The sequence below is a fragment of the Hoplias malabaricus genome, chromosome 3 (genome assembly GCF_029633855.1).
Source record: "Hoplias malabaricus isolate fHopMal1 chromosome 3, fHopMal1.hap1, whole genome shotgun sequence".
NCBI classification, from domain to species: Eukaryota; Metazoa; Chordata; class Actinopteri; order Characiformes; family Erythrinidae; genus Hoplias; species Hoplias malabaricus.
In genome coordinates this window covers 45840041-45853733 of record NC_089802.1, presented here as the reverse complement: position 1 = coordinate 45853733, position 13693 = coordinate 45840041, and the positions used below count along the sequence as shown (strand labels likewise).

The 13693-nt window shown below is 38.2% G+C and overlaps 1 protein-coding gene and 1 long non-coding RNA gene across 3 annotated transcripts; one reads left to right on the top strand and one right to left on the bottom strand.

The window, feature by feature from the left end:
* Positions 1–1469: 1469 nt before the first annotated feature.
* sp7 (Sp7 transcription factor) lies at positions 1470–5886 on the bottom strand. The gene is made up of 2 exons (XM_066665005.1): positions 5545–5886; positions 1470–3750 (listed from the first exon to the last, which is right to left on the bottom strand). The coding sequence occupies exons 1-2, from the start codon at positions 5563–5565 to the stop codon at positions 2416–2418; spliced, it is 1356 nt and encodes a 451-aa protein (XP_066521102.1). The 5' UTR covers positions 5566–5886; the 3' UTR covers positions 1470–2415.
* On the top strand, positions 5774–13468 carry LOC136691993 (uncharacterized). Of its 2 annotated transcripts, none has more exons than XR_010801917.1 (4): positions 5774–6124; positions 7642–7816; positions 12292–12421; positions 12779–13468. It is a non-coding gene; the product is annotated as an uncharacterized lncRNA (long non-coding RNA). The 2 variants fall into 2 exon arrangements; XR_010801916.1 differs by having other exon boundaries at positions 7642–7826.
* Positions 13469–13693: the final 225 nt, after the last annotated feature.

Genomic DNA, 13693 nt, shown 5'->3' with positions numbered 1-13693 from the left:
GAAGTCTGGGGTGGAGTTTGATTTTTTTTAACCATGCTTGTTAGAATTTAATGTTGTCAGTACCATAAAAGTATTGAATGTCAATACTCAGCTCTAAATGGCGCAAATTTCAACACAGGCTTTGGTCAGTTTGGTTTACCAGACTCACTGTTTTGTCAATAGGGAATAACTTTTCAGAAAGGTTGCACAGTGACTCATTACAAAGGGGTAAAAAAAAAGCTCTGCTTACACTCAGTTGCTACAGGGCTCCCTGTATTTGGACGCCGGCAAACATTAGCGCCAAGGAACTTTGTCTTTGGTTTCTGAAGTCTGTTGTTAGTTCACTGCCACATGGACAGCCCACAGTTCTGTAAACAGTGTAGTGCCTCTGTAACCCCCACCCTCCCTTACCACCGCTACCTCCTCTCTTCTCCTGTCCTCTCTTCCGCTGTCCAGTCTGCTGCAGTGATGTGGGGTAATTGTCCAGTAGCCGAGCTGGTGGGGGTAAATTGGTGCAGACAGCGGGGGAGGTTTAATTTTCTCCTGTGGACTCTGTGCTCTGTGAGACGCATTGTGTCAACTGAGAGCCCTGCATTGTTTGGGCTGCGAGAACTAATTAAGGCATTTGTTCATCCATAAGATCGTAAAGACTGTCAGGCCACAGCGCGGAGGATAGGGTAAAAAATTGAAAATTAAAAAAAAGAAGAGAGGGGGCATAGGAGATGGAGAGAGAGAGAAAATGAACAGGGGGAGAGGAAAGAGACCTTTAGATTCCAAAGGAAAGAAAATATGAGTAAAGAGAAATATGGAAATTGGACTTCACAGCTGTCACAACTCATGACAAAACTTGACTAAAGAGGTCAATTCATTTGAAAACTGAAGGTAAATAAGACTTCATTCCAAGCACATGGCCAAAGTCTTATCACTTATTCATTTCTATTGCAAAGAAGTGACCTCTATTGTGCCATCCTGGTGCCTTTGTCTCACACTACACTGAAGCTCACTTTAAGCTAAATTACATGTCAGGTGACTCATGTAATTCTACTCGACTTGAACACATCAAAACAATGGGTCTGTTTCGAAATGATAAAGATATATGGAGTCTATTATAAGTTTATTTAGAACGAATGAATTAGCAATGGCACGTATTTAGGAAAAAAGCATCTATGGTACTCATACTGTGACTTAATTACTATTATATTGATGATTATTTTAGTAATTGTTGTTCTTAAAATTGATTATATTTCACCAGTATTGGTGCTTTTTCAGGTTTTAGGAGTAGGTTTCCAAAAATATTTTATTCAGTCTTTTATACCAAATGATATATACATCATGAAATGTAGATATATAAATGCATCATGAACAAAAACGCAGGGAAAGCTATGCAGCTATGCGACTATGCAGTGAAGGTATAAGGCCATTGGCCTTTATACAGTAAGTGTCTGTACACAAGAAAATACAGGGAACAGAGAAATGGATTTCAATTAATTTAATTATAGACAAAAGGTTGACCTTGGTTTGGAAACATTTTATGGTTTGAGTCTCATATGTACATAGTGGTAAACAAAGAAAAATGTGATTAAGGGTACATGTCTTAGAAAAACCCATTTGAAACATTACAAGTTGGCTTTTAATTATTCTACAAAGAGAGTTCATAAAACAGCCAGCAGAATCTGAAAATCAAGTGTCTAAAAAATAAATAAATAGTCACATAAAAAGAAAAGTCTTAATGCCTGGCTTTGATTCGTCGTCTGTTTCCACTTTGCCAGTAAAATGAAAGATTGTCTCTCAAATGTTCATAATTTAAGACATAAATTAAATTTTATGTAAATAGGACATTAAATAAGACAAGCAACAGATCACATGAAACTTGAAGCAAAGACTAAACTGTACATTAGACTCCCTTTTTTTTTTACAGCCAAACAGACTGATGAGCCCTGATCTTCTATGGGGCTTCTGAAACAATCTTTATGCCTTCAGAAAGCTTTATGATTGAAGAACAGAAACTAAAAAGTCTCTACATGAAATATACATGGTAATGATTTGTAAAGGAATTGCTGGTGATGCACGAAATGCCAGGCTAGCCACTGGATAATGACAAATGGCATATCTGTCTGTGAATAATGCTGAGAGATTAACAATTCAATGGACCATCCTACAAGAAACATTGGAATCTAAAAAAAAAAAAGCTTTGCCAAAACACAGGCATTACTAAACAGCCATCTATTCGCCTTTCTAATAAACAAATAAAAACCTCCCCTGCTTTTGTTTCAATGTTCCTTGATATGCAGGAGATTATCTGTGCTAGTGGTAGACTGTTTCCCTTGAGTCTTTTTAAAAACGAATGTCAGAAAAGTATGTTCATGACGTATCATTTTTCAGGTTGATTAGCACCGATGTAACAGTAGCTCCATCTGAAGACAAGTTTCAAACACGTTAGATCTCCAGCAGTCCACTGCTGTTCTCTACCACGCTCCCTGTGGCGTTCTTCTCATCTCCGTTAGCGCCGTGGTCCTGCAGGCCATTCCCTGGGCCAGACTGGGCCCCATCACTGCTGGGGTCTGCCGGTTCCTCTGGTCCTCTGGGCTCTGCTTCCCCCTCTCCTCCTCCTGCAGCTTTTCCCTGCAGACTAGCCTCAGAGTGGGTCTTCTGGTGCTTGCTGAGGTGGTCGCTGCGTGTAAAGCGCTTGTTGCACAGCAGGCATGTGAACTTCTTCTCACGTGTATGCGTGCGCACATGGCGCTCCAGCTCATCAGAGCGTGTGAATCGCTTGCCACAGAAGAGCCAGTTGCACACGAAAGGCCGCTCGCCCGTGTGCCAGCGCAGATGGGCCTTGAGGTGTGAAGCCTTGCCATACACCTTCCCACAGCCTGGGATGTGGCAACTGTGCATAGGCTTCTTGCGCAGAGAGGCAGCAGATGTGCCCAGACGCTCCAGCTCCTGACAGTTGGGGCAGTCACAGGAAGATCTGCTCGTGGTGGTGGTGGTACCTGCATAAGCCCCTGAGCCTCGGGAAGGCTTCAGACCCATGGGGTTCTCAATCAGGCCGGTACTGGGCACTGGCTTGGGTTTGTACATGTCCTGTGGGAGCATGTGCTGAGAGGACTGCAGGAGGTGTGAGGACGAGCCCAGGCCCACTGAAGGGTACGGAGCTGGGTTCAGGGGGGTGAAATCGGAGCTGTAGCTGGGCATAGGGGGGCTGAGGGAGGCCTGAGGAGCCACAGTTTGCAATGAAGCCTGAAGACCATCCGCCTGGGTCTGGCCACCACTCAGCCAATTGGAACCTGGGTGGACATCCCACCATGAGGAGGTGGCGTTAGCCGGCGCGGCTGTTATGCCAGGGTGAATGCCTGCCTTGTACCAGGAGCCATATGGGTCCAGTGAGGTGTAGACACTGGTCAGGCAGTCAGCTGTAGCGTGGGCTTTGGTCACCAGGAGCGAAGGGTCCTGAGAGGCTGTGGAGGACTGGAATGAGGAGAAAGGGTTGTATTCGGAGCCGTAGGCCCCTGTTGGAGGAGGGGGGCTGCCGGTAGGCGTGAGCAGGCCTCCTCCGGTACTAAAAGAGCTGCCATAAGTGTCCGCGAGGCCCTCGCTGCCTCGGCCGTTTTTCGGCACCTGGAGGTCGGAAGACATGCTGTAGGGTTTCTTTACTGGCGCCACGCTCCCTGTTTTGCCAGGCGTGGCCGTGTCGCGAACTGGACTGGTACTGCCGAATTTGTTGCAGGTGGCTGTCAGCATTGCCAAAGGACTTGAGCCATAACGTGTTTCCTCCTGGGAAAAGAGTCAGAAGAATTTACCATTCAATATTGTTTAGTCAAATATTGGAATGATTTTTTTTTTTTGCTTCTTCTTTTAAAATTTCATCACCCAGTCCCTCAGCTATGGACACAAAACAAGTGTAACCATATGAGGAAACAGGATTCCTGGTGGTTTCCAGACACAAATATGCAACAACCTTCACCTTACTGTTTAACATGTCATCACACATGCAATTCCTGTTAGACATGTTTGCCACTACATGGTTACCATCAGTGCTGGAAGCTTAAGACATTGTTTTTGAAGACTGCTGTTTCAGACTTGACTTTTTTTTATTGTTCTGTCAATCACAGTGTCATTTGAGCGACTGAGTACAACAGGTAGGCTTTTGTAGCCAAAAGTAACTACAATAGATATTAACGGTGATGCATAACTGAAAAGAAAATGGTGAAAACTGTTTGACTTATGTTTGTAACTGTATTTTTATTTGTTATTCTAGTAGGTTCTAGTATAACACTTCTCTTTATTAGTCACTATATATTAATTTAAAGAGTTCAGCATGTGCAAATTCAACTCACTGAATGTTAACACCTTCGGCTTCACTTTTAGACTGACTGGAGCCAGATTCAATCCCAAAAATAAAAAGTGGAGAAAGAGAGAGTGAGAGAAAGAGAAAGAGAAAGAGAGAGACAGAGAGAGACAGAGAGAGAGAGAAAACAGTGCGGTCAGAAACTACGTTTAGAATCACAAATTCTGGCTGATTCACTGCTGTTTCCAAATAAGTGTGAATGAAGTAAAAATTCCACAAATTAAACTTTTGTGAGACTATAAGACATGTACAGAGACGATCCATTAAAACAGGTGGCTCTGTGACAATTTCATCTCTTTACCTGCTTGATAGACTTTTGACACAGAGCCATAAATATGTATGAGTATCAACTTTCCATCTTTTGCCCCATTCAGGAAAGTCATTACCACAGTGGAATGGCTTGTGTACCTCAGATGAAAGTTAGCTGGCCTAGGGTGATCTAGGGCTTCTTACTGTGGTTCACCTTGGCCCAGTTTGCTGTTCCCCTTTTCCACTTTCCCGACTCACTATAACCACGTGGGGCTTAAACTGAACTGTAATGCCTGCACCAAAGCCACCACCGCAGCTTTTTTATTTCCTATTTCCTTTCATTAAAAAAAAGTTTAGTGGGAAGTCTATAGGAGAGACTGCATGGCCAGAATGTGTGGAGCTCTGTAATTATCCATTAGTCTATTATCCATTACAATATTTTGTTCCAGTATTGATGCCCTTGGCATTCACTCTCCCCCTTTAAAAAACTGAATTTAAAGTTTATGCAATATCAAACAAACAGGTTTACCTGCCTGATCTGTTTCACTATCACAACTTTAGACAAGAACACTACGTAAATCTAGATACTGTTACAGATACAGGATGATCAAATTACATGTTTTATTTATCTAACAAATATAAAGTTAACATCTCAACATGTAATTGCACAATTTCTGTTTATTTGCTTGAGTTTAATCCACTAGTAAAATAATTCATTAAAGTGCCATAATGCTTATCAGATCATGCTTGATTCCCCAGTATGATAAAAGCAATAAAACAAAGAGAAGCTATGAATTTAAATGGGAATCTCAGAGGGTTACCCTTAATGTTCACATGTTCAATTTGGAAAATGGAAAAAGCATGCTGTTTGAGGGGTCTCCAAACTTCATTCCTCAAACCCACGTGCGAATTCAAGTATTTTAACTTGTCCTGTACGAGTCTGCAAACAGAGAGAAGTTTGTTGTTCTTACCTCCAGAACCGAGGCGGCCATCCCTGAGGAGCAGATCCCACTGAAAGCTGAGCTCAAGACGGGCAGGAGTGAGAGCTCTCGGCCCGGGACTCTGTGTGAAGTGACTGATGTACCAATGACTTCTATGTGGATTCAGAGACACGCCCTCTGAGACCCTGAAGGGAGAGAGCGAGAGAGAGAGAGAGAGAGAGAGAGAGAGACCAGCCCACCGATGAAACCTAACAGTAGTAAAACTATAGATTGAAAACGGCTTTTCTCGTGTCCCCTTGCTGTTTTGGTTAATGTAGCTTTTCATTTAGCAGAAGCTACTGCCGCGGCCCTCGTGTATTCAATCTTTAAAACGTTTAAAATGCTATTTCTGATATTTATTTTCATGTAAGACACGATCAAAAGAAACAAGCACCACATTTTCGTTGAAAATATTAAGGAGGAAACGTAACCACCCCTGAATTGAAAAGCTACCAGGTCACGGTTTGCGTCCACCGTGGACTTCACCTGACAAACCTGAGGATACACATTAACTCATGAACCTAGTCACTGGACGTCTCGTTAAGTTACTAATGTGTAGAGATTTTAAAAGGTTAGTACTAAACATTAAAGGTCTGTCAGATAAAGGGGAAGCGTAATGTTCATTAGTGATACATTGTTGGAGTGTTTAGAGAAGGAAACAGCATTGCGGAGTGTTTTATAAAATGTGAAATGGCCGTTAGTTGTGATAAGAATCATTGGTGGCAATGTTTTAAAACCAGGCGTTTTTTTTTAACTATATCTCAAACGACCAAAGCCTATATTTATAATTAAATATGACTTCCGACTTTGACAAAATGTTAATGATGGTTGTAAATATATAGATGGGCAATATTCTGACTTAAGGCCATCCATGTTTCACTCAAAACTATTTTAAATCAGTGTCACATGCTTTGCTTTTGTAACATAAAAAAAAAAAAATTGTGATATACACCATATGTTCAAAGAGTTGTAGACATGCTTACTTAAAGCATTGTTAATTGATACTTAGTTCTTTCTTTTGATAATTCTCTGTTGCTTATATTATCAAACATTTTAATAATTAGAAATTTGTTGATTTTAACACTTTTTGATTTTACTGTGAAGTACTTTGGCCTACACTTTCTGTCTTCTACAGTAATTTATTTTGTCCTAAAGCTGCTCTCACAAATACAAGCAGGAAATAAAATGAATTTCAGATCACCATGACCAATGCCCAGAATGGGCCAGAATAGTATAACTCACCCCCACACACCCAACCTCAGACACTGTGCTGTGGACTCTGGAGTGATGCTGCTCCATGCAATACTTTAGAGATGAGATGAGTTTGACTGGCTTCAGAGCTGTTCAGAGCTAAAGTCTTTGCAAGCTCAGTCTTTGGAAATTCATGAGGAAATTATTAAACAATTTCTCAAAGCAAGACTGCAACACATTTAGGTCTTTCACAGTCTAGCTTTCATAGTACTGAAAAATGATGCAGGGAAACTGGAGAAATCTCAAACTGTGGAAGGCAGTGCCTGAAACCACTGCTGAATAAGTATCAGATGAGTCTATAATTTTGTATACATTTTTTTAAATGGACATCAAGTTCTTTTTTAAATGTGAAATGGCCATTTGTTGTTGGGGTAGGAACCTGTGGTTGCTATGTTTTCAAAGCAATTTATTCATATGCAAAATGACAAAAACCTATGTGAATTACGTGTGATTTTTTAAAGTTGACAAACGTGTATAATGCTAAAATAGTGATAAACCCATAAACCCAAATCTCCATATTTTAGGCCAGTGGCTAATATGAAAATGATTGTAAAACAACACTTCATGCATCGTCAGTGTATTTATAATTATTTGTGATATGCACCATTTATATAACTGTTGAGGATAGACTTAATTCTGCACCCACAGCATTAAGCATGAAATAAAATAAGGTAATCTAGAGCAGCTGCATATTAGCTTTAGGTCACCACTGTCAATGCCAAGCATGGGTCAAAGTATTTAAGTTATACAGTCTGTCATTGTATGGGGGTGCCAACTTTGTCAAGTTGTGTGAAGGTAGTGTTGATGTGGGATCAAATATATATTGATGTTTTACAGGGACATATGCTGTCATCAAGGCAACATATATTCCTGGGAAGATCATGGTTATTTCAGCTCATTCTGTATGTGCTGGCCTACCTGCCCTCCAGATCTGCCTCCTGTGGTATATTGTGAAGAAGAGAATCAGATGATGTGGACCACCGGCTGAGGAGCAGCTTAAGTCATGTATCAAGTGAGAATGGGTAAAAAAATCCACATGTAAGACTGCAATAATTAGTATCCTCAGTTCCAAAACAAATACAAAGCGTAATTAAAAGAAAAGGTGATGTAACACAATGGTAAACATGCATCTGTCCCAACTTTTTTTGGATTGTGTAACAGGCATGATATTCAGAATTATTTTATATTTGCAAAGTACAATCAAGTTGGTCAATAAAACATTGGAAATATATTATTTGTTATTTTGTCAGTTAAAAAAGGTTCAAGAAAATAATCAATTTATAGATCCTGGTGTTTATTGCATTTTACAAAAAATCCAGACTTTTCTGCAAATAGGCTTTTACTAAAATGATGGGTCTTACTCTGCTGCTTCATAGTCACAGAGTGCTTAACTTAAACTGCATCGTTTGGTGTGATCAGTAAATCATACTGTTAGACCATAACCTTAAATTAAAATTACATGGAAGCTGTGTAAATTTGGATCATATTATGGTTCATTATTTTTAGAGAATTAAAGGACTCGTCTCTAGTATGATGAAGGAGTAAGTTTATAATCGGACTTCAGAGAGTCTTATGTTAAAATAGATCTTAAATTAATCAAATTATAACTTGAGATAAATATGGCAGATGTTACATTCGAGGAGTTCCTTCATACCTCAGTGTGTAGAAGTCAATCATGTTAGGAGTAGGATGAGAAAAATGTATAGTAATATGTAAAGTGCAAGCTCACGCTATAATATTTTTTCAGCATGTAAGATCTTACTAACTCATACAAAAAATATTAAAATGGAACAAATCGTCTATTACATGTATTTTTTAAATAGTTTTTTGTCCAAATATACAAAGAAGCATTGCACATCATGAATTATTAAACAGAAACAGGACTTGCCCTTACAGTTATAGACATTAAATAAAAATAAATAAATAAATAAAATATTTAACATAATATTGTAATTTCTGTTCTAAAAGCAATCAATAACATTAAAAATAATATAATCACAATAATTTCTAACAAAAACGAAATTGACTGGATGGAAACAGACAAGCCAAGATTTGCTGCAAAGTATTTGTTACACAAACATCACTGATATTTCAGTTATTGTGAGGCAGTCATTGTTTTTAGAAATGGCACAAAAATGTGACATCTATTATAATTCATGCAGCATTCAAATGGCAAAACCTCTTGACCTCTTGGGCCAATCTGAAACACTTTAAATGCATTTCAAATTATCAAATTCAGTTTCTCTGACATGAATAAACTAATTTTACAATACAGTCAGCATTTACAAAACAAAAATGAATAATAATAAAGGAAAAGTGACCTTGTTTATGGAGAGTAAATCTCAGTGTATTCATTTGTATGTAGCGAGTGTGGATCAAATTGTTGACATTACCCTACTGACATTTGAGTGAACAATTTATGCATGTGAACATTGATGAGAGTAAAGTCATGTTTTTATGTCTGTTTGTTTAGCACACAACATGCATACAAACAAAATGAAACCGAATATAGCTACAGTGCAGTGGGCATGGTAACCCAGAAGAAGGAACAGTTAGATACTGCCATTTACGAGGCCACCAGTCGTAATGAAACACGTTTCTGTACAAAACCTCTAGAACAGTTCATGATTTCTTTAACCTGAAAGTTGATAAAAGGCTATCCCTGCTGTGTTTACAGAAACAGAGACCAAGGTCATGTAAAGCCAGCAGAACTGAGGGAGTGTGTAGACTTGTGTAGGCTCAGAATGACTTCAACCTATGATTAAAGGTCTTTAAAGGGACGCTCCAGAACTTTTCGATAGCAGGTTCATTAAGCTGAGCATGATGCTAATGTCAACATGTGAAACCTGCATTCTTTATATGGGTTGTGATTCATAAGATTTTGGGGGGAAAATCTACAGACCTGAAGGATTTTTAATACATTTTAACTACTGAAACGAAGGAAAATGTGCAGTCAAACTTATTTAAATCCATGTGGGTTTTATTTCTTTAAAAAAAGTGTAAGAAAAATAATTCTGTTCTCATATATTAGATCAACATTTAATCAACATTTATATAAACTGTCATTTATTAAAAATATATATTCAGCATATTTAGATTCTTTTTAACTTTACAGAACATGCAGTATGCTGTTCCACTGTGTGTGAGGCTAGCTTACAGACTTTTATCAAATAAATAAACAGTTAAAATGGTCTTCCGGTAGCCCATCTTGGTTTTGAGTGTCCTTGTGGGCGTCTCTTTTTTTTCCAAAATGAGGGGAGAGAAGATTAAAATTGTTTTCAAAAATAAACATATAATTTCATTCTTTATTTTTCCCCTCAATTACAAGGCTTGGTCAGAGCAGGCTTGTAGTTTGTGAGAGTTTGGCCCTCAGTGTAAAACACAGACTATATTTAGCAGTCTGCTCTTCAACTGACCCTCTCTCTCTCTCTCTCTTTCTCTCTCTCTCTCTCTCTCTCTCTCTCTCTCTCTCTCTCTCTCTATCTCTATCCCCCCCCCCCTCTCTCTCTCTCTCTGTCACAAAGTCAATCATTTAATTCTTGATCACACTCATGCAGGGTGACACATTGACCACTAATAAGAGACTCCATTAGAGGGCACTGTCAAGTCTAATGAAGATCTGCATCTGTTGCATGACTGCATTTTTAATCTTGCTTCTAATCCAAGTTGGGTAGTAACTAGTTACATGTACTCAAGGGTGTGTGTGTGTGTATGTATATATACACTATATAGACACTTAGTTGAACAGAGTGATTTCTTTGTCTTCTTTGACTGTTTTGCTACACTGGTGCCAGAAGGGGGATCTTGTAGAGAAGATTTAAGAGCTTGTGCAACTTCTTAGTCCATCTGAATGTAGAAAGTGATGTACAGCAAATGGTTCCATCCTGCTGAGTGTAGGCACACCTCAAAAGTGTGCAGTTTATCTGTCTTGACAGTGAAATAAGTGTTGAGTGGTGAGATGACAGCAGTGCTAGATGGCTGGGCTGAACAGTGGGCTGGAGGTAGTGGAAGATAGCAGCAGCACGAGTCCAGTGATGCCTTTTAGCTCATGGTGGATAATGGTGTTTCATTGGCTTGTTCAGGATAGTCCAGCTTCATGCCATTTCTCATCAGTTCCACTGGAAGTTTTAACCTGTTTATCTTTCGATTGTAGTTCAGCCACAGTCAAAGTCTATAAAAGAAAATGGCCATGCATCTCTTTATGCCGTTTGAAGGAGGTGTGCTACAAGTACTCATCAGATTGCTGGGTGACAAACAGCAAATTTGCTGTGTTGATGACCAAGCTCTAGCTGAAATGGCTGGTAAAGCAGCATTGCCATGGAAATGTCAAGCTTCTATTATTATTGTCCACTGAGTTCACTTGCCTTGTGCCCCTGCTTCCTACGACAACACAAGGCAAGCGAGTGCCGTGCACGAGGGCCTATAGTGGCAAGACTGTGGCTCACCTGCATCAGTGTAGGCAATCAGTTCACTCCACTGTTGGATACTGGCTTCATCATGTCACTGCTATGGGCAGGAATGCTGCTTGGTAGAGTCAGGGACATGCAAGAGATGTACAACTTAATAAAGAGTGACCATGAAGTGTCAGCAGCTGTGTAAGGTGCATGAGGGGAGCCATTCATTTAAAGCCAGCAACATCCCCTGGAAGAAAGACCAAACCCTTGGAGGACCTGGACATCAAACATAAGGGGACAACCTTGTGGGAATTCCAGTGTTGGTCACAATGTTACAGACACAAAGACAGTGGGAATGGACAGCTCGTCCCTATGTGTCGTGGGGGTTAAAGGGGTGGAGCTATGGGTAGAAGCTCACAATTAAGAGGGTGTTGCTTTGTTATACAATATTCAGTGTTCTATATGTGTTTGTGTAATTAAGAGCAGTTAAAATTGTGTTTTGAATTTGAATGAATTTCAGAAAAAAAGATCTGAAACATGAATAATAGTTGATGGACTTAGAAAAGCTCCTCCATTGTTTTATAAGATACTCAGTAATTAAGTACTTTTTGAGCAGATACTTATGATTGTATTTATGTTTCTTATTATTTCTATACTTCAGCCAATGTTTATCTCGGTTAATAATACTTCTCTATTTCTGTATGGCTATGAGAAACAATTTTAAGAGGATTTTGGATTTTCAGAATATTAAAAAAAAACAAGACTTTTTGCTCTACAAAACTAGTAGTAAATCAATCTCAAAATTTTAGCAATTCATACTTAATATCTAATTAACTTTGGAGTTTTATTTCAGTGCTTTGTTGGTGACAGCATCTGCAGTGCTCTGTAATTGGTCATGCATCTCACTGGAGTTTACTGTTTTATTTTAGATCAAATGTTTACAAAAATGTGAAGAATGTTGTTATTAAAAAACAAATACATTAAGTTTAAATCCTTGGAAAATTATCATAGGTTTTATTTGATATATTATATTTTTTTATATAATTTCTTACTTAAAACTAGTTTTATGGCAGCTTTTGTATTCTTTATACAGGTTTAATTTGAGGCCTAGGCAACTGCAAAAACCTGATTCTGTGATGAATACCTTGATAAGATTCTTAAAGCCTTATGGACAAAGACATCCCTGCATCTTCACCATCGCCATCCTTTACACTGGGCATGAGGTGTGATGAAAGTTTTGCTTCTTATTTATCCTCTATTTAGATTAATAAAAAAAATTTGATATATTTAAGCAAGATTGTTTCTTATAAATGTATTATTCACCTAATAGAAAAAAATACGATACTGTAAACCAATTTTACATTTAATGTGGCAACCAGAACTCTTGCTTTAATGGAAAGATGTTATGTTTGAACCCAACCATTCCTCTTAATGCAGTGATGTCCAAAGTGAAATCACTATGAATGGCATGTTTGAGGAGCAGTTCTAAGAATGAAAAAGTCTCAATTATAAGGAGCAACATAAGCTAAACCCAGTCTCTGTTTTCAAAATAAACATTTTGAAGTGAATGTATCATTTAGATGGGGAGCTTGGATGCATCATCGTACTGTAATGTACACTGGAGAAGAGTTCAGATTTGATCAGCACTCACTCTTGTGGCAGAAGTGCACAACAGACTGATGGAAATGGGTCTACAGTTGACATAATCACAATTCAAGTTTTACAACATTCTTTTAATTTCCCTAAAATGTCATATTTGTATGAGTTGGCTGCAGGTAATGTGCAAAATGGGTTAACAAACTGGTATCAACAAGTGGGGAATGTTGATATTGCTGAAACGGTTTTCTTCCTTACAATAAGGGAAAAAAATTGAAATTATTATATTTAATATATATTAATTAGAAATATTTAATAGTAATGAAATTATTAACTACTGTCAACATTGTGCTGTCCACATTTAAATGATATTTAGTTAACATTAGATTGCTTGTTGTTTGCAGCAAATGGTTCAACATGTTAAGAATATAACATTCTTCGTTTATATTTTTATTACATGTATAGATTGTACACATGCTCTTACCCAGAGTTAAATAAATGTAGGGGTTGATGTAATGTGTTCCTTTTTGAAAGGGGAATCAATAATGTATCTGCCATGTGGAAGGTTTCAGTGTAATGTAAGATATATTAATTAAACTGTGATAATTGCAGCTACTGATATGATAAAGATACACCAGCTAATGTTTCATATTCGTACATTGCAATCTTTTAAATTTTACATGGTGGAAAAATAACTTTTACATTTTTACAGGCAAATGTTTTAATGTAATTTTGCCAAGTATGGAAGTGTCCTATTCTGTTTTTACAAGAAATGTCTTGTTTCCTTTAAAAAAAATAAAATACATTTAAGATACAGTAATATAATCTGATCTGAAGAGGTGAAAATATCTAATAAAATGTCATCATCAAAAACAAATACAATTGACTTACTTACAGCA

What these genes read in the sequence shown, in the direction of transcription:
- sp7 (XM_066665005.1), bottom strand. Translation starts at nt 5,565, where the DNA reads ATGGCCGCCTCGGTTCTGGAG. An exon ending in TGGCCGCCTCGGTTCTGGAG is followed by an intron (nt 3,751 to 5,544) that starts GTAAGAACAACA and finishes CTCTTTTCCCAG; the next exon opens with GAGGAAACACGTTATGGCTC.